This window comes from Lates calcarifer, linkage group LG7_1 (assembly GCF_001640805.2).
Source record: "Lates calcarifer isolate ASB-BC8 linkage group LG7_1, TLL_Latcal_v3, whole genome shotgun sequence".
NCBI classification, from domain to species: domain Eukaryota; kingdom Metazoa; phylum Chordata; class Actinopteri; family Centropomidae; genus Lates; species Lates calcarifer.
In genome coordinates, this window is record NC_066839.1 from 8,612,764 (window position 1) to 8,634,261 (window position 21,498).

General features: G+C 44.6%; 2 protein-coding genes across 10 annotated transcripts in view; both read right to left on the reverse strand.

Annotated features, from left to right (window-relative positions):
* Positions 1–21,498, reverse strand: part of rock2b (rho-associated, coiled-coil containing protein kinase 2b) — a 72,261-nt gene that overhangs the window by 31,438 nt on the left and 19,325 nt on the right. The gene's annotated exons all lie outside the window — the stretch shown is intronic.
* On the reverse strand, positions 744–13,286 carry LOC108873817 (sine oculis-binding protein homolog). 2 transcript variants are annotated; one of them, XM_018662130.2, is made up of 7 exons: positions 13,127–13,286; positions 10,203–10,332; positions 9,689–9,883; positions 8,916–9,067; positions 7,538–7,633; positions 5,384–7,318; positions 744–3,029 (listed from the first exon to the last, which is right to left on the reverse strand). In XM_018662130.2, exons 1-6 carry the CDS (start codon positions 13,217–13,219, stop codon positions 5,393–5,395), a joined length of 2,592 nt encoding a protein of 863 aa, XP_018517646.1. In that variant the 5' UTR covers positions 13,220–13,286; the 3' UTR covers positions 744–3,029; positions 5,384–5,392. The 2 variants fall into 2 exon arrangements, with proteins under 2 accessions (XP_018517646.1, XP_018517645.1); XM_018662129.2 differs by having other exon boundaries at positions 5,384–7,339.

Consider the following 21,498-nt stretch of genomic DNA (forward strand, 5'->3'; position numbering starts at 1 on the left):
CTGCTTTTATTTTGAAGGCAATGCTCTGCATCCGGCTTTATAGTGCCTATCCTTAGGCGACTTGACAAAAATCAATTCCATAAATGTCCTCTCTACCTGTGTACTAAGTGTTTTGAGGACTCAGTCTTGCAGTTGTGGTCTCTATCCTACCCCTGGAAAAGCCGGGGTACCACTGCCCTTCCGTAAAAACCTCCAAACACTGCTTCCAGCAAGCCCTCACTAAGCCGGAATTCCTGCTCTCTTATCTCATTCATCTGTTTTACCGTCACTGCGCAGAGTCTCGACCAACTTTCAGTATTTCAGGAATGCTGATGCGCTGCCTTGCAGACGAGCTGGCACTAAAAATAGAAATTTGCAGTGACCAGAGGGTGTGAGGAGTCCTTATCTACACCTCAAAATCTGAATCATTGTTTAAAGAGTGAGAGTTAGTGAATTACTTGCCCTGTATTCAGATTTAGAGAGATATATCACAACAAAACACAAGTGCTCAGTGAAAAAAAAAAAAAAAAACACTGTAAAAATGCACCAGACATTTCCTTGCTCTTAGAATAACTTTTATTTATTTTACTTTACAAAGAGGTCTCCACCAAAGCTCTTGGTTACTGTATTCAAATACAAACAATCTGTGAACAATCTATTCAGACAGTGGGCTAAATGTTTGACGGGGGAGGCCAGAAAGTACCTACGAATTTCAGGCAACAAAAGCAACAAAATCTCTGAAAGAAAAGTACATTTTTGTCACACACACACACACACACACACACTGTATCAAGGTCAGACATGGCAATGATTAAAATGTGCAATAAAACCAATAACGGCAGTCTTAATAATGTCTTTTTTTGGCCTCTGGCGTCAGAGCCAAGGACCACTTGTTGACACCGCAGCTATTTGCAAGGAGTGATGTCATCACAGACTCATACAAGCTGTTGACATGAGTCCCCTCGCCAGCCGAGGATGACACTGACATAATGGTGTGACCTGTGGTGAGGATTGAGGCTGGAATGAGTGGGGAGACAGTCAAATGTGTTGCCACTGTGGGCACATACACACACAAACATAGAAACACACACACAAACTGATAGGCATGTAGTTTTGGAATGATGGCGGGGGGGGTCGGCCACATTTGGAGTTATTCTAGGAGAAGGTCATGATGACTACTCATCCCAGGGGGGACTATTGAACTCTACATTAAGAAGAGGAGGCTCCTCTTGGTATGACACTGCTGAAATAGATGATATTCAGATTTAAAGGTAAAATAATGGCAGCGAGGTGTGGAGGGAAAAGCAATCTAGTTGGCATTGGATGACAGTCGGTTGGCACTGAGTGCAGTGTAGTGTTCTGTGTAAAGGTATGGGTTTCAGCAGACTGCCTATGGGCCCCCTGGTGCTCACACGTCAGAAAAGGGCAGGTGCAAAGTTACAAAGGCAAACACTGCTCTCTAGTGGGGACACAGTATACAAACATAAAAAGACAAGGGGCATTTAAGAGCTTCACCACTCACAAAATACAATCATCAAAGAAAAAAAAAGAAATAAAGCACTTTTTGTGAAAATCTACAGATGCATCATCCATAAGTTAATATAACATCAAATAGTATCTGTGTAGCGTTCAACTAGACAAACTGAAACCTTGCAATGGGACAAGTGTTGACAAAGCCTCTAAGTGATCTAGCTGGATCAAATCTCATTAGGTATCCCCGATAGCGGGAACTGTAATACTGATCGCTGCATACTACAGCATTGGATGGTTGAGTATAATACCACACTTGGTAATATTAGAAGTCTGTTCTTTTTTTTTCGCTGTCTTTTTAAGATTCATCTGATCAGAGCCAGAAACATAAAGAAAAAAAAAAATCAGAATCAGGATCAGTTCAACTATGCCATGAATGTTCAAGGTTTTAATTTCCCATGAAATATGCATGACACTTGCTGCTAAAAGTGATTCAAATTCTGATTTGCTGTGAAAGCTTTGGCAGACCAGGCGGATGGTGAATAGTGAGGGAGGGTCTGCAGATCACACATTTATGTACCAGCGTCATCAGGACGACTAAAAGTGTTTGCAGACCATCTCAGCTACTGCGTATCAGTAGGCGTCCCCTCATATACACTATGTAGTTTCAGAGGAGGCAGAGGGAGCATCATCTGTCCTCAGAGATTGTGTTATACTGCTCAGTCGTCTGTCTTAACAGCCCAGCCAGACTGTGTAAACCGCCCGAGGATAAAGTCTTAATCTCAGCAGAATTTCTCTCCTCCCCTTGAAGGAAGTGAGCAGAGTGGGGAATCACAGGCAATCAGTTATGAGGAATCAAACCTCAGAACTAGTGTGTGTACCGTATTTAGATTGGGACGGGGAAAGGCGGAGGGGAGAAGGGTATACTATATTCCTGGCCGTCGGTCAAAAAAATAAAAAAGCTCCTGAAGTCTGAGCCCCCGTCGGCCAGGTAACCCAAAACCTGGAGTGGGGAGTCAGCGTGGGATATGGGGAGAGGAACAATGTGGCTCTTTGTGCAAGCCAGGCAGAGAAAACAAACCGTTTCCCCTGGAAAGAGATCATGTTCAGGTTCCATCTGAGAAGACCACACAAGGCTGATCAGAGCTCTGTCTGCTGTGTGGAGCGAGGAGAGGAGGAGGAGGAGGGGGAGGAGGAGCGCATCTGGGCAGCCGCGCCAACTCGCATACACACACATAGACACACTTTAGGGCAATGTCAGACAGGAGAGAAGATCTGAGATGCTCCATATCAAACTCTCACTGAACACAACATAACACACAAGCCAGTGATACTCTTTGGTCCAAGTCAAAATGTGTGACTGTGTTGTGTTCCTCTTCCACCTCCACCTCCACACCCCCATGCTGACTTGTGATAATATGGCCATCTGGACTGCTTCCTGGGTTGGCACCCTGCTGGTCTACAGGCAGAGCAGCACTCTGGTGGGCTGAGGGACAGGCTGGAGGGTGTTAGCACTGGTGTTGTCCACAAGAGGGCGTGGCACTGAATCTGGCTCTGCCATACAGTGTTAAACAGGGAGTCTGTTCATTAGGTGGAGAGAGAGGGAGAGCGAAAAAAAAACAGAAGGAGAGGGAGAATTAGTGGTGGGATGTTTTACATTCTGGGCCAATTCTATGTAATTTCCATTTCTGCCATATCTTATATCGACCCCTCCTGTTCTGGACACTCATTCCTTAATCCGCCCATTTCTACATAAACACTGAGAATGAAGCTTTTAGTCATGTCAACACTCAGATAAGTGTCGCACAGGACACAATCAAACCAAGAACATCTGGCCCCCTTTCTCTCGCGCACACTTACTTACACAGACTCTCATTCAAACACATATTAAACGTAAACAGACGCACGCACATGCATGTAAAGGGCCAAACCAGGGTTCTGTACTCCCTCTGTCCCATTGCGTTTTAGTTTCAAACGCTCAGTGAATACCCATGTGGTGGGATCAGATTACATGGGGCTATAAAATATCCCAAATAAAGGCAAGGAAAACTGAGACGAGAAAAACTGGCTGTTTCCTGAGGTGAAATCCTCCAGTTGGCTGCTGATTCTGTCAGAGAGGGAGGTTTTTTTGTTGTTGTTTTAAAAGACTTTTAGCAGTAGAAACAATAGAACAGGACAGAAATGTTCAACTCGGAGCACAGAGGTGGCCAGCTAAAGTCATTCACATACGGCAGCCAGCTCCCATTACACACAATGCAGGCCCATAAATCTGTCTGCACAACACAAGCAGCTCGCTGTGATTTCATATGTATTGGTTACTAAGGGGACGCATGAAACCACAACAAATGATGAGGAATGAAGAGTGAAGTGGGAACTCAATTAGTAAAAAGGAATCTTATAACACTGGGGTATTAGATAAAGGTTCATGTTGTACTTTCTCTGTCACCAACCATCATTTTTTAACACAATCTTTAAGGTGACCCCTGGCCTTTGAAAGGCTTGGAGCAGAATATGGAGAGAAAAGCAGGCCAGTTGAAATCCAAACCCTCTCTGTAATATCAGTGGATTAATCTCAGGGCGTACAGTAAAATGGTAACATGATCTCATTATGGCGAGATACCAGCGGGTGAGGACGACGGGTGGTGTTACAGCCGTTTGGACTACCAAACAAGCAAGTGAAATCAAGAGGCGCCTTTGACTGGTCCGAAGTAAGGAGGCTTTTCTGCTGCACTCTAACAACAACATCTGGTTGGCAGGGGACAGTGGTGGTGAGTGAAGAGGAGGAAAAGGAGTGAAAGGGGAGAGGAGAGCAGAGCGCAAAACTCGTACATGGGAGAGATGCGAGCCGGAGCCAGAACAGGGTGTCATTATGACATGTGTAATCGGATCGCTCTTGGTTCTGCCCCTGTGTTTTCTAATGAAGCCCCAAAGCTCTATCACAGCTGACGGCTGGCTCTCATATTCACAGCGCCTTGTAGTCTGCCTGACAATCACCTCTGTCTCTGTGGCGACCTAAGAGAGGTGTTTGCACTGCCTCACATTTCATATTGTAAGAAGCAGGAGTTTGACTTTGGGGTCACATATAGTTAACCTCACTTGATCTATCTCTGTCTAAGTGTCAGTTTGGACAGGACCATAACCTCAAGGTCACTGTTTTGATTCAGCTGCAGCCATCTGTCCTTAGCCAAGACAATGAGCCTACTGTTTTTTCATACATTGCAAACTGCTCTGGACAAGAGCATCTGCTAATTGGTTAAAATGTAGAAATCTTTCCCTTCCTCTTAAACAGACACACACTCACATATCTTGGCAAAACCGAGCCTAGAAAAAAGACAGGCTGTCATGCAAACAAAGCATTGTGACTGTCAGATTGTGGTGAAGCGATTGCCTTTCAAAGTGACTCTCGCTTCTTGTGCCCTCCACCTCCTTCCCCCCTGTTGTAACCTTAGAGCACAGAGGAGTGCCAGGTTACTAGGATTCTCTCTCTTTGGCGCCATGCTGTTTAGTGACCACGCGCATACTGTGAGACCTGTGATTAAGCTCGCTCTGTGTATGTGCGAATTTGTGTATGTGCACATTTTCCAATCCCTGGTTAAATGGCATTTAAAAATAATTGCTGGTTTTTTATTTAATCTGTGGGGAATACCACATGGGTGGGGTTTGCCACACAGCACAAAGCAGTGGGATTTAGAAAGCTTATGTAAATAGAGTAAGAGTGAACTTGGCATACGCTTAAATTTACCTGAAATGCTCTTCAGTAAATTCCACCCATAGGCTAACTGTGTCATGCCTTCTGCAGATGTTTGAGTAAGATAAGGGGTACAGTAGTGCTGGTCCTTCTTCCAATGTGCAATTTAGCAATGTCAGATATAATAATACCTAGTGAAAACAAAGCTATCTATACATTGCCTCGCCCAATAATAGAATCTCTCACCTCCGTCCTCTACTTATTCTGATCTCGGATTCGTAGGCATCGCCTCTTGAGAGCTGGCTCCATGTCTCCAGCACTGGGCATATTAGCAGGGCTCCGCAGGCTACCCTTGTCCCTGAGTTTGGGCAAGAGCAGCGGGGTGGTGGTCCCACCTGTCTTAGGCGCTGTGGGCAGGGCATAGGCATGGTCCTCATCAGGAACATGGGGGTCCTCCCCTACTTCTCCAACTACTGCTAAGGGCTCTTCTAACTGACCGACTGGGCCCTCAACCCGCACTGGGCCAACAACAGAGCACTTGTTCTCCTTGATGGCCTCCAGCTCACTGATCGTGGGGTCAGGGGGTGGCACTGGTACTCTCTGGGGTAGGGAGGAGTCTGGACTAGAGGGTGCGGATGAGGGGGACATCCCATTTGGACTGTAGTCCTGAGATTTCAGAGCAGAGGGCGTGACATCGTTTGGATGATTGCTTCCTGTGGGGCTGGGAGGGGTATGTGAAGGTGGAGTGTGGGAGTCCTGGTGGTGGTAGACAGTGTCGTGTGAAGGGGACTCTGGTAGAGAAGAGGTGGGTCTGATGATGTCGTGGAGCCCTGATCTGGTACCCTGCCCAGTTCCTGACTCTGTGAGCCCTGATAGGTCCACCACTCCATTGGCACTGGGCTCCAGCTTCACTTGGGTCCGCTGAAGAACCCTTTGGATGACTTGTCGCTCTGACTGCTGCTGCTTATAGTCTGTCAGCGATTCCGACCCTGGAGCTGAGGAAGGAGATTCATTATACTGTGCTCTGGGAGAGGATGTTCCACTATTGAGTGTGGATGTTGGGGACGGGAATGGCCTCTCTGATTTAACCCAATCGGTGTCCCTTGAGTTGGGGTCACTTGGTGAGGGGAGACCTTGAGTCAAGGGTGCACCTAATTTGTTGGCTACCAATCTGCTGTCCCCCTCTGGGATCCCTGGGGATGGCGGCCTGGTAACCCTGGATCTACTCCTGTCTGCCCCCTCTGGCACAGGCTGGATAACTCCACTGTGACTCGGAGTTTCTATGGGTGCCTTAGAGGGGACTGGAATAGGGATAGGAATGGGTATAGGGACAGGTAGGGGAACAATGATGGGATATGGGACCAGGACAGTGGGCTGGGGCAGGAGGGGGCTAAAGGAAGGAATACCAAAGTTCATTATGGGAGGCATTGGGACGGGACCTCTTGGCATCATATTCAGAGGAGGGGAGTGCAAACCAGGGAAATAGGCTCCTGGAAAGGGGTGCATCAGTCCAGGGGGATTTATGGAGGAAGAGGTTGGGGGTTGCAGGTGAGGAGAGTGAGGAGGTCTGTGGATGGGGCTGGAGGGGGGTCCTGGGTGTCTGGGAGGGTTGGCAAGGGGGCTTTTCAGGCCCTGAGCATGAAGAGGAGGTCTAATGAAGGGAATGGGGATTTGAGGCACTGGTTGATGTTCCAGACTGGGGCGAGGAGGAGGCAGAGGAGGAAGGGGAGCGGGGTGAGGTGACACCTCCACAGCAGGTGGAGGTGGAGGAGGCTGGATGGGTCTCTCCAGGGTCCTCAGCCCAGAGACAGGGACCTTGGAAGAAGAAGAAGAAGATGCCTCTGAGGAGGAGATGGAGGTGGATTCTGCTGACGCATGTATTAGTGTAGGACCTTTAGGGGAGAGGTTTCTGTGACGGGCTTCCCCTATACTGTTGTTGCTGTTCCAAGATTCAGGAGTGAGTAGCTTTTGCCCAGTGACACTGCTGTCCGCCCTCCCCTCCTGGCTGGTTCTGCTCGGGCTGGAGCTGGTGCTGGTGAGAGCTGCACGGGCTTCTCTGTAGAAAACATCCATCTTGTATTGATTCAGACACTTGGTGCTGCAGAACTGGAGTCGTTCCTCGCCAGACCCAAAGTCCAGGTATTCTTTAGTATGACGGACGTGCTTGCACCAATCACATACCTGCGGCACAGGGGAGAGAGACTGTGGGGGGTCATTGAAGTGACAGATCCTAGCAGAAGACTTTGTACAGTAATAGGAGAAAGACTTGACTTTTCCATACCTCTTAAGGTAAGAATGTGAGCTATGCGTATAAATCTGTTTTAATCTTGTAACTTCATACGTACTTATATTAATACTTTACACTGGAAAACAAAAGATACATTGATGGTGTTCTCTTACTCTGACATTGCTGTTTATTTTCAACACCAGTCTGGGCGAGTCCTCTGTATGGGGGTGCTGTGGGGATCTCTCACCATGGAGGTCTTCATCTCTGGCCTGACAGGGGAAAACCGCAGTGTGACACACATGGCAACCACTGTGAAGCACTTTGTCCGACCTGCGTTCCCTCTACTTTTGATGGATTAATTCTTCAATTCATGATGATGTAGCTGCAGTTACTTTAATTCAAAACACTATACTGGAATCATTCAGTGGTTACTAAACCAAATTTGAGCTTCTTACATAACAAGTGCAGAAAATAGCTTATAATGAATTGCCTTGTCATCAAGGTTAAAGCAGTTTGAACTTCACACATGTTACCAAACCCTAAGGTCAATACAACAAAGGGAAATTACTGTGTTGTGAAACAGATACGTATGAATCTACAACTGAGTAGGGAGATAATGCAGGTGATGTATTGTCATATTATTAATGGCCTCACCAGTATTAATATAGGAAATTCCTCTTGATTTATGTAAGCTGATCTGCTTTGGATCTGAGTGCTCCCCCATCTCTGTGACCCACTGAGTCGTGTTGAGTTACGAAACATGAGGCAGCTGAAGGTAAGGTATGCACTGAAAGTGGACACCTCGCCCCAGGCCTTCTGGCCTTCCTCTCAGACAAGCAGCAACAAGCCAACAGCAATGCTTTTCCTCCCCGCCTCCGAAAACTTAGAGGGCTTGTTGCACACACTTTGTTCAGCCCTCCTTTTTTGTCTCTGCTATCTTGTGAATAAACCTGCCACAGTTTAAACAACAGCGAGGGCGAAAGGCGATACAGCTGCATGTCACCTCACACCAAAGAGGGTATATCTGTGTTGTAATGAAAGGTGAAAAATCATGGCAATGTGCATCAGAGCGGTTCTTCAAAGCCACTTAATGGCCAGCCCCTCCTCCATTAACGCAAAACTGATACTAAGTGTCCTCTACAAACTTTGACCTCCCTCCCACCATTCCTATACAGGCTCCTCCATAATAACTAGAAAGTGTGTTCTCAGAGACCCCCTCCCTTTTTAAATTCCTGTAAATTAATCCATCAGCTATGACCTCACGAGATCAGGGGTATCTTTTTCTGAAGGTCTGTTTACATGCCAGGAACCACTTGATGCTTGGGTCTCTTGTGTATGGGGAATGACACATAGAGTACCTGTATGTGCATGTGCTTTGTGTGTGACACTGAGCTCAACACATTCAAACATATAAAAACAAATCTTCAGATCATTCATCACCATAGAAATATCAGAGTTTACATCTCACCAACAAGGGTAAATCCACAATTAAATACTTATATCAACCCACAGTGATTCTGTGTGGGCATTTTTTTTTTGTTTCCGACTAACCTTATTGCGTTTGAAGTAGGCCCGTCTGCAGGCGGCGAAACACTTTTCACTGCAGAAGCTCTTGAGCTCTGAGCCCATGCATAGAGAGTAGCGTTTTACACCTTCCTTCTGGCACCAAACACACACTATCTGCACATTCTGTACGTCTTCCACTGCAGGGGAAAATCAGAGGAGAGGAGGGCAATCAGCGAGTGCAATTTGCAAAGGTATTAGCACACACCTTTGATAAAAGCTCAGCCCCAAAGGGGTGTGTATGTGTATGTGTGTGTGTGTGTGTGTGTGGCTGTGTGGCTGTTGGGTTTAAAAGATCTTATCATGGTGTTGATTAGAGAGGATTTCAACATCTTACCAAGACTCCAGAGAGGTGAGTCAGGTTTGATCTTTTTAAACAGAAAATGATCCTTGAGCCAATTATCTGATCAGGTATGTTAGCACGTGAGAGAATCACAGCTGGGGAGGCTCCAAACCTTCAATGAATTCCTTAAAGGAATCACAGAGGGAGCCAAGAGATCCCGCTGCATCCCTGTTATTGTCAGATTATATATGAACAGTGACATATTTTATACTGTTTTGACTCAGGTTTTATTTGAGGCTACTTACATCCATACTGAGGGAATATGATCAGACCTGCAGCCTAATGGATACATACAGTAGTTCCTGCAAATTCTGAGCAGTGCACGTTACAGTTACTATGCTGTTCATCAAATATGGATGTAAACGACTTCAAATTATAAGAGTGTGGTGTTAGGGTTAGGGTCCTAGTGACCACATACCTGCTGATGGCTTTATAAGGGGAACAATGACAGGGGCACTCTTGTGCTCCTTGGGGGTGGCCAGGGATGAACTCGTCGACGAAGAGGAGGGCGAAGAGGAAGGGACGCTGGAGGACTCTCTCTCTCCGCTCTTCATGGCCAGGACTGAGTGACTGACTTTGGTGTCCAGGCTCTTGGGTTTTGGCAATGAGTTTTCTGGAAGGCATAAACATACGTAACACAATACCATGACTTGGATTTCGCCATGTAAAACAATAACACAAACCCAGTGTATGGCTAACATGATACTATAATAACTTTTTGCACCTGTGACAAAGCCCTACACTGATTTTTAGCCCAAACGTACTGAGAAACAATAGACGCATCTGAATGAATGAAACATGAGAAGTTGCAGCTACAAATTTGAACAGTGACTCAATGTCTGAACTGAAAACCTGCAGAACCTGTTAGATAGTGCAGCGTAAATTCAAGAAGAGTACTGTTCCAACGGTGAACTATCGACACCTGCCCTCACCTTTTAGCACAGACACATGCTGACGCCTCTCTCTGTAGTTTCTGATCTCATTGGCCTCGGAGTCTCTGAGATCTACCTTGTCGTATCCGTACCATCCCAGGAGCTCATTCATGGTGCTTTCTGCAAATGTCTGCATGAGAAAAAGAGGCAAAGAAATCAGTGATTAACCTTCTATGTAATGGGATAGGGTAACTGAGCCATAGCCCGCCTGCAAATGGGAAATTGTGACCGTACATCTTAGGGGTTGTTAGTGGAACTTTTTATCCTATGTTAAACATAATCAGACCTTCCTTCTCTGAATCAATGCGAGGGATTCTTTCTCGGCCCCGACCCCGTTGGAGAAATGAATACGGGCACAGTGGAGTACAGTATGACGCTTTTTCCATGATGTATTCAAGTTGTTTACTCTTGCTAAATCTGAGACGGAAAGGTTTAAAACCTAACACCAGTGTGAAATCTATGAATCATCCTTTGTTTATCTCTTTTAATTGGAAAAAAGAGGGAGAAAAGAAAACTGTTCTCCGCAGATGGGATGTGTGGTCTCTCTCTCTCTCTCTCTTTTTTTTTATTACGACCAGATGAAAAAAGAAAAAAAAAAACAAAACACAAAGGTCTCTCTCTTTATCCACCCACCTCTCTCTGTGGCTTTGGGAGAACCGGATTGGAGGAGAAACCTGATCCGGAACGGGCAGAAATCAGAGCGGGACACCCTACACCGCGGCGAGGTCCCACGGTTCTCGGAAATGCCCCACTCCTCTCCCTTCTTCTCTCTCCAATGTCCACCACTCTCTCCCTCTCTCTCTCTTTCTCTCTCTTTCTCCAGCTTTCCCTGTCCCTCCCCTCGCCTCTCTTTTTCTCTCCTCTGCCTCCCACCCCACCACCTCCCATCTTCCACCATCCACCCCAGCACCTTCCAGCCCTGACACCCGACACACCACCGCCTCTCAGGTTTCACCCTTTTCCAGCACAGCCAGTCTGCTGTGGTGGTGGTGTTGTAGTCGCTGTAGTACTGACTGCACATTCTTTCCCCTGCTTTCCTCACTACCGACCTCTGCTCTGCACTAGGGCCTCAAAGAAATGGATCTCTCCCTTGCTTGCTCACTTTCTGCTGTGTGTGTGTGTGTGTGTGTGTGTGTGTGTCTGGGAGAGTGTGTGGGTTGAGTGCAAGCGGTGGTATCATATCCAGCTAAATATGCCTAACGATGATTAAAGTCAAGTATCCGATGTCTGGTGCTGCGCTCGGGTCTGACGTGGAGGGAGTAGGTCCGAATGTGGTGTTGAAACAGATGTATTACAGAGACAACACTAGGCTGGACCTCAGCTGAGCAAGAAATCACTTCGCCTCCCTGCCTTCCTGTCTGCCTTTCCTCCCGTCCTCTCATCATTTGACTCATTTTAAAGGCGCACACCTCTAGGATTCTCCTTCACATTTAAAGTCTTGTGTACTTCCCATCATGCCTAATTAGAGCATTGTGACGCTCTCCAGAGGGACTACACTGATGGCAACTCCTATATGCATACAGCTCAGTGTCATTTAGGCTCTGTGTTTTCTTGTTAACCAAAGACGGGCAATTTTTTCTCCTCACCCACCCCTTCACTTCCCACAATGTTGTTTTTGTTTCTTTTTGGCAGTTCAGACAAACATCTGCTTTGTGAGAGTGACAAGCCATATCCCAAACCACAGAGAGAGTTGCAGCCAAAGGCAACAAACCGGGGCCGACCCTGAGATTCAGCCCAGGCAGGCTTACATCAAGCGGGGATAGCGTTTCACATGTTTTGATTAAAATTAGTTAACTTGTAACACTACACCTCCCCTGGATATCAAACGCTACAATCCAAACCGCTTACACAAAAAGAGCACATTTCCTCTCTCACGAAAAGGCCAGAATCTCTCCTCCACCACCACCAACCCCCTCCAAAAAACAAAAAAAAGTGCTTGTCTTTTTGGATTTCTCAGCTTCGCTCCTACTCGAAGGAGCCTCAGATATCCCTTACCACCACAAGTCACAGTCTCAAATAGCCAGTGTCCAAACCCAAACAAAGCAGACAATCCATGGATTAGTTTCCATGCAGTAATAGGCTCATAATGGTGGGAGGGAATCGTGTCTGTAGCTGTGGTTTAACTTATTAATGTCTGTGCAGTAGCTGTCCTTCAAAGCAAGAGGCAGAGGAGAGGTTCTCAAAGGTCATTAGTGAACAATTATATTCTAATAGGAACTTTTATTTTGGAGAGATGTTTGCATCCTGAAAAAAAAAAAAAAGCGTGATAGTACATTAGTGTTTTTTCCCCCAGTGCGCTGAGGAAGGGCTATTTAAAGGATATAAATGCCCTCTCTCTTTTGGAAGGCATGAGGGCAAGCCTCTGTGGTATAGCAAGTGTGAGCGCACCGCAGGAGCGGGGGAAGAAGTGACGCACATCTGGATCTCCGCTGGACATTAGAGTGTGCGCGTCCCGGCCACAGCTGGCCTGACATGGCGTCACTGGAAGGCAACGGCCAGCCTCTCCTTCACCGCTGAACATCTCCGACTAAAAACGTCCCTTTCTCTCAGTGTGCATGTGTGTGTGCGTGTGTGACATTTCCGGCTTAGACTGATAATAAATACTTATTAGAATTTGTTAAGTGTCGTCCGAGGGGACAAACTGTGCGTAAGACCCAGTGCTTTTATAAAAGCCTGCGACCAAAATGTCTCAATGGTTTATGATTGCTTACATAAAAGACACAAGAAGAGCATTCATTGAAAACAAACATTGTATGTGTCTGATTATTCCCAGCAGTGATTTGTGCACAGTTGACTGGCCTCAGTAGGAAGACGTGTGTGTGTGTGTGTGTGTGTGTGTGTGTGTGAAAAAAGTTATCACTCGGTCAAAGAGACGTCTCTGGATTAAAAACTTATCTAGCAGTGGTACACAAATTCACTCTCACCTTCATCTCCTGGTTGATCTCCCTCTTTACAGGGTGCGCGGGTTTCCTGCTGCGTTTATTTTCCGGTGGTCTCCCTTTCTCCATCTCTGGCATAGTCCTGGGTCTGGCTGGATCCGATCCGGATCAGTGTTGGGTGTCAAGCTGATAGTAGTTTTTTAGTGGAGTAGATCAGAGTGAAAGCTGTCACTCCCGGTGACAGCGGCTGTCATTCCCGGACGTCTGAGTCCTTCATCTGGGGCTTCACACCATTCGAGTCCACTGAACATGCGTGCGCTCCGGGGCTGGAGGCTCCGCCGCCCGAACAATCCCAACTCTCTCCTCTAGCACCGTCAAGCTCCGACCAGCACCAAATATACGTTTTCCGGTCAGCACTTTCAAAGCAAAACCTTACTGACAACCAATTAACGTGTCTTATAGGCTACAGCTGATAAAAAGGAACGACAGCCAAAGTTTAACATTCAACAGCTTAGTTAAGGAGCTTTAATTATAGGGCGACTTTAACACTAAACCACTAAATACGGTCGTATCGATCCGCCAAACAAGACTTAACGTAGCCAATTAGAACGTATTTCTCAGTGATAGGCGACCATCTACCTGTCACATCTAACACGGTGAAAGGGGAAGGGCGAGAACGAGAGCCTACCAGTGGTGAGTACATGTATGTCTACAAACAAGTGTCCTCTTTTGAAAACCAAAATATGGTGACCCTAGGTACATACTAACGTTACATATTGACCATATTCACATATCTGTTGAACTGGTTCGTTCACAACCTGTGGGACGACAGCGCCTCCGAGTGACATTTTGTATCAAGCTAGCTAGCCTAGCTAATTAGCTGCGTTGCCTAAGGCAGTCTAATGTTCTCTTGCTAATTAGCTAGGCTTGCTATCAGTGCTAAATTTGTAAATCATGAGGTCCCGCAACACCAAGAGGAAGCTGTCCTGGGTTAGGGTTAGCTAGCTAGCTAACAGTGCTGTCACAGCAGCTTACTTGGAGTGTCTGTGGTAAAATTAACTGTTTGGTCAAAAGAGACGTGATGAAGCTGTATTAGCTTAATAGCTAATTAGCTATCAGTAATATCTCAGCTGAGCAATGTGCGTGGATGTCAAATTAGCAAGCAAGCTATCTACGTTCATTGTTTTTGTTTTGTTTTGTTTTTTTGCCAGTAGATGAATCATGATGATCATAGGCAGGCAGATTGTGTTGTATTTATTTTAGTTACTTATTTATTTAAGTAAATAAGATGATTTATTCAATTAATTGTCCTATAAATCGATTTGCTGTTTGTAGGTTACACTGTGATTTACATGGATTAGAAATTCACCAGAATGCAGGACATTACATGTCTGAAACGGAAATTTTCCTGCAGGAAAGTAAAAAAGTAATAATTTACAGATATAAAGTAAACCTGTCCTACTTATGCCTCCGGAGCTCAGTTAAAATTTTGCCCTGGCTATGCCCTGAACCACTGTGAAACACATCAGGGAAGAGCCTCTGGTAAAGACTTGTTTTTTTTTTGTTGTTGTTTTGTTTTTTTTAATTATGCAGCAGTTCACCAAAATAAACAAATAACCAAACAAAAACATATTGTATTTGAATAAATAGAAGGAACAATAACAATGTTTTTGTTACTTTCCGCTTTTATTTTGAAAGCTAAATCGTCTGGCTTCCGGTCTTACCCATGCTCTCTCTGCCTAACTTGACGCCCGCCCTCTCCGGATAGGGAGGGGAGGGCCCTCTCTGATTTGGTGTAACCCAACACCTGGCGCCCACCCCTCCCAAATCTCGACAGATACATTTCATAAGGAATGCAAAGACTGTGTTTTATCTGAGGGGACACAGTACAAACACTGTCTGTATACTCTTGTCTTAAAATAAAGAGATGAAAAGAGCGCTGTGAGTTAAACGATACCATGGCAGAATGTTTGGGGCTTTTCTCAAATGGCATCTGTTTGATCACTGCCTCTGTGTGTGTATAACTGTGTGTGTGTGCTGTACAAGAAACACCTGAAATGTCCACATTTGGCCCCTGAGCCACCCTTTGCCTGAGGAAAAGTACTACATGCCTGAGGGCAGGATTATGTTCTGTGTCTGTGTGAAAATAAGAGCTTTGAACATAAACATTTGTCCCGTGGTTATTCCTGCGATGGTAAAGGCCAGAGGATTTATTACAATATCATGTTTCCCAGCTGGTGATGAGATGATCAAGTTAATTTCAGAGACATAAACAAACATCAGTGTCATTTCAGACCACTTTTACTTATCCGCCATTTGTTATATTCTATTAAAAAGCTCAATTTTAACTGGATTCATTCGTAAAGATGGTTATGTCATTACCAAAAATGTAGGCAGCTGGGTTTAGATGACTCCTCTGCATCCTTGAACGCCTCTCTTTTGCAGGACTTTCACTTGCTCGCCCAACCCCATGCAGAGAGACAGACAGGTAGACAGACAGGCGGGGACAGGAGGGTTGTTTCAGAAAGCCTCTCTCTCTTTCTCCCTGTCTCCAGCCTTCCCCTCAGCCCGCTCTGGTTGGAGGAATCCAGGGACCACGCTCGTGTAAACAGAAACCCGATCCAGAGCGCAGAGCTTGGGTTTCGCCCCCTCGTAGACCCACTGATGATACCCGATCCGGCTCGGCTTTGGGAACAGGGCTTATCTGATGCCTCACAAAAGGCCCCTCTCTCTCGCTCTCTCTCCAGCTCTCCATAACAGCGCACATCTGGTGCCTCTGCAGGGAGCGCTGTCCCTTTGGGTTCCTCTTGGGGGTGAAGGCGGGGATAAGACCGGCTCACTATTCCCTCAGAAATCCACTTAGACCAATGACACAGGACTAGAGAGCATTTATGGGTCTAGAGTTACAATCCCCAACATCTGGACCGAATCATAAAAATTGGCCACTTTGTGTATCATTACTTGTATTATTGTCCACGGACACATGATTACAGTGAACTTATCCTGTCAGTTTAGGAGATGATTGAAAAGGTTCAGTCTGTCCATATACAGTAGAGTCTGATTCCCCACCCCCTCCTGTGCTTTACAGTGATGTGCTGCCACCGTAGGGGGGCGATGTCTACCCATCAGTTTTGAATGGTTGGGCCAGTGAATATAGCCCGGTGTTTTCCCTGCATCAAATTACATGCAAATATAGTTGTCATGCTCAGACCATCTGTGTTTCTGGCCCAGTGACCAATAAACTGACCTGTAACATATAAAACAATTTCAGTTGTTGTTTGCATTTACATTTGACTAGCAATTCCAATATGTCCCTCAACAAATGAATTCCCCAGAACTAATACAGCGACCTGTCCTGCACATAAAATCTAGATTATATATAATAAGGATGTGTGTGCACTACAGCCAACAAAATGTAGGTTTCTAATCAAAACTTTGACAGTCCTGTCCAAATTTCATGTTTCCACCCAAACAAAACCTTAATTGAAACCAACATTGTACGTGATGATAAACCTGTGTAAACCAGCCTGAAAATTGCCTTTGGTCAATGGCCTATCAGTGACCCATTACTCTTACATATACAACATATAATCCAACTAAATATGATCCGTTGTTTAATAGCTGTTGTTGTTGCTGTACTGAAGTTGCACACCCTCCCCCAGTTTAGTGTTGCTACATTTTGTTTGTATCTGTCTTTATCTGTGTTGTCAATATGTATTGTTTCTCTAATGTCTATAAAATAGAAGGTTATTCGTTTTAAGAAATGGATAAGAAACAAAAGTCCTGCTCATACGTATTAATTTTCCTTTTTTTTCTTTAATTAAACTTATTATTACTTATTATTTACTCTCACAGACTTTAGGACAAGAATGCCAAAAGGGTGATGATAGAATATATGATCACTTCTTAAATATACATATTAAATTGTATGTAAACCTTCATTGCCAAAATTTAAGTGGCTTGAATGTCCATGTAACGAACAAAACTTTTGTTTTCATTTTTAAATGTGGCCACTAGGTGTCGCTGATGCCATATTTATACAGCCTAACCTGAGGAGACTGTTTAACAGGTTGTATTAACTTTTCAGTTTGCCATTTTTCTGCCTTGTCATTCGATAGTTTTTTGTCACTTTCTCGTTAATACAGCAATACAAATAAATTAGTTTTATCAACTGAAATATCATCTCAATTGAACCTAATTACAGCCTAAACAGCCTGTAAATCCTTATCACCATGGCAACATAACGGCCGGAGCAGGTGTAGTTGCCGGTTGGACTTATTTGGTCGTAACAGCGGTGAAAATAATTTCTTTTTCGACAAAGAGCCCGAGGAGCCATTGAGTAACCCACTTCAAACACATGGCAGTACACTGGAAAACTGTCAGGACAGGGATGGATCCCTGGCGATCAGCTGACCTCTCAAATGTTTTAATAGCCCACTACTGTCTATACAATTAGCCTAAAGTGAGTAATTATATCCACAGTTGATGTTCCTGCGGTCAAACCAATCTCCATTATTATATTACATTTCTTTGTAACTCTAAAAGCCACCATGTCCGGGACTCTGTGTCAGTGCATCCTATAGGGCTACGTCACGGACCTGCAGCAGCTGGTATAAAAAGCTCCGTCTGATGCAGCGTCCACATTAGAGACAAGCAGCGTCTGTGGGCATCCTCCTCCATCTGGCCAAATTACTGCAAACAAACAAAAAAATTAAAACAAAATTTTAAAAAATGTCGAAAATGACGATCGTTCAGCTTGGAGTGATTGTGTTCGCCATATGTTTATCAACACAGGTAAGATAACATTTCTGCTCCTTTTTCAAACGTTTTGCAGCCGTGAAATTGATGTTAGGTAGTGGGCCGGTAGGGGAGGGGGGTTGTCTTTATTTACGGCGAGAAATTAACTGTGGTGATGGGTTATCTGACTTTAATGATGTTTGCAGTCAGGGCTTACATGTTAATAACAAGGTGGTCTGATGGTTTGGATTACAGCAGGCGAGACTTGAAGCTCTCTTGGGAAATTAACATGATCCTGGATTCTAGTCAGTCGATTTATAAATCGATGAGTGGCTTTAATTGAATTACATTCCCAGTTATTTTCCACTTCTTTATTTTTTCCTTACATGTATTTTTACCTCTTGATCAGTTTACTCTCCAGTGAATTAATGATTCAGGTCTAGTGTATTGTCTACCTGAGCTAAGGTGGGGAGAGAATCTAAAGTTACTTTTCGGTGAGGTGAGCCAAACGAAACCTGACACGCTCGAGCAGAAACGTAGATATCTCTTATCTGTTTTGTTCACCAACCAGCCATCCATTGTAGTTAAACAGTATATAACGCTGGCTTGATGATTAAGCAAAATTAGCAGTGTTGGAATAGTTTAAAACTTGGTAAACATTGACTGACATTTTAATTAATTCCAAGTGTTTTGGAATGATTTGGGTCTGTGCCATAACCTGAGTATCTGTCATTAACTTGAATTCATTGTTACCAAGCTTGATCAGTTTACAGCCTTTTTAATGTGTCTGGTATTTCCTCAAAACCATGCAGAGGCTTTGGTACAGAAAAGTTTTGAACCTTCCTCATTCACCCATCTTTCTCCTCCTCTTCTTCAAACAGGTGGTCTCCCAGTCTCCCAACAGCACAACCTCCATGGGGACAAACTCCACCTCCACCCCCAACGCCACCACCATGGCCACAGGAACCTACAGCAGTTCGGCCAACTCCACCTCCCCCACTGGAGCAGGTGTCTCGCTGCAAGCAGGCACCTTCTCCTTCCTGGTCCCCGCCATCATGGCAGCTTCTCTCCTGCAGCGCTACTGTTGAAACTCCCACAGCCCACCCTCACCTCCTTTTTCCTCTGCCTCAGCACTCCTCCTCCTCCTTCTCAGTCCCCCCACCCCATCGTCCCACCCAGTCCAGCCTCGCCCTTCTCTCACAGAGACCACAAGACTAACATGGATGGACTCCACAACCTTCTTCGTCCTCCTTAAATAATAATAAAAAATATGTCATTCAAGACATTTCTTTTAATAAGGGGGTTTACCTTTCACCTGGAGATCATCAACAAGCCCCCCTCCCCCAACTCCAACCCCAAACCCCCTCCCACACCCTAAAGCCCCTTGCAAGGAATCAAAAGGAATGGCGGTGCACACAGCTTCCCTTTTGGCTTGCGTTTCCATAGTCACGCCATCACTTTTTGGAGATGCTCAGGGCTGCGGTTGTCATGTCACATGTCTTGATTGAAATGCGGACCACTTGAGTGTACAGAGGTTCTTTTTTGTGGCTTCAAATCCACCTGGCAATCAATATCAGAATGGGTTTTTTTTGTCTGTTAAAGTGAAATTTGGCACATACAGTAGGGGATTTAAAAAGGTGTGAGCCAGATGACATTTTTAGTTGGGTTTTATTCATAATTTGGCTCTTCAGTCTTTTTATTAGGAAATGTCACAGAGATGTATGTAGCAATTAAGTTGCCACAGGACTTGTGTCAGTTTTGCCTTGTGATTTTTAAAGAGTTGTGGTCTTTTACAATGAGGGTTTGATTGACACCCCACCCCCCACCCCCTCATCCATGGGTTAGACCCAGGAAATGACTGTATGTATAACCTTATGGGAAGGGTTGATGTTAGATTTATATTTCCCCCCTTATAGTTTATATTTTGTATAAATGGAAATGTTGTACTGTTTATTAGTTTGGGTATAAGATTATGGAAGAAATGACAATGTACAATAAATTATGAAAAATGACAACTGTAATTGTTTCTTTGATTCTCCTTTTGTTTAACTTTGGCTAGAAATGTTCATTTTTCTTGTGAAACCGGCACTTAAACCAATATTTTAAAAACCATTACCTAAGTCTTGTTATTCTCACCTCCACATTTGCATGGATTTCTTCCCATACAATCACCCTGATTTAGTTCATTTAAAGGGTGTGGCAATGTTGTATTCATCGTTACCGGAGCTGCCAGCCAGTCTAGACAGGCAGCTGCTGAGCTACAGGCCAGAGATGGACTCAGCATTCCCTGATGCCCCCCCTGATCTCCTCTGGATTAGTGCCAGAACAGCACTGACTGACTAGATATGAAACAGCACCAGCCTCTGTGGTATTCTAGTGATGTCCAAAGTCGAAACAAAGCCTGTGTGCAACATTTAGATCATTATGATTTGTCAGTTTGTTTCTACAAGGAGCAGAAAAAAAAAGCCATAAAACAGCTGACAGCATGCAGAAACCTGCTATTCCAGTCAGGTGTTTGAAATTCATTATATATATCTCTCGGTTACTGGAAGAATAAAGATGAGTTTAAAGAGCCCCGGGGGGACGCAATGTCATATTTGATTAGGTATTTAAACAAGGTTGGTGTTTGGCTGTTTACTCGACACTGTCTGGTCCTGTCTATGTCCCATTGCTTAATTCCCTAACAGCTGCAGAGCATGGAAAAATATCTGTATAGACACACACTAATAACAGTTCAATTTAGTATGGATTTCCAATGAAACATCTTTGTGATGTACTTAATGGAAGAGGAGTTTATCTTGAAATGGAATATGCACCATTGGGTGAAAACAGCCCCCCTCATGTAGTAATATGACAGTTTAAAAGCAATTTATGGCAGAATGGCAGATGTAAGCTATTCTTTTCCATTTTTCCATTTTAACAATAAAGTCTGAGGTGTGAAATTCATTCAGTGGAATTTGTATTTTTTCCATTTATCTAAGTTCCTTTTGTGGTTACTTAAAACCTTACTTTGTTTGCACTTTTTCACTGCTGGTCTGGCAGGCAGACAAGTTAAAGTTGATTTTAAAAAAAGGCGACCAACAAAGGCAAAGACATCAAACATATGCCTATGTGACTGAGCTGTGTGATAGCAGAGTGAGTATTGCGTGCAGCTCGGAAATGCCTCAGCATCAGTAAAGCCAGCCTCGTGACTCATTAGCCCAGCCTATTGTCTCTCAATCCTCTCTGCACTATTAACCTCTCCCCCCACAACTCCATCTCCCCACCAACTCCCTTCCCTTTTAACATCCCTTTTCCGGATCTATCCATTTACTGTCCTCTACCAGTCTGGTCTGTGGGGACTGTGTAAATGTGGGCTCTCAAAAATGACTAAGGGTTTTCCTCTCCTAAATCCTGTTGAAAACATGATTTCATTAAGTACTATTGTTATAGACATGGGAAAACACAAAATGATGTGAAATGCACAAACAGTACATCACTGAAAACAATCCACATTAATGAATTAAAATGGTACTCAGCATCAGTCTTCATATATAAAAGGTAATCAGGCTCTTTATCCAATGTACGAATTGTCCCACTGTAGTTAAATGACAGTGCCTCAGGTTATGAAGCCATTTATTCCAGGTATATAGAGCATAAAATCTAAAAGCAGTCTTTCCTGTATCACCGCCAAACCTGAA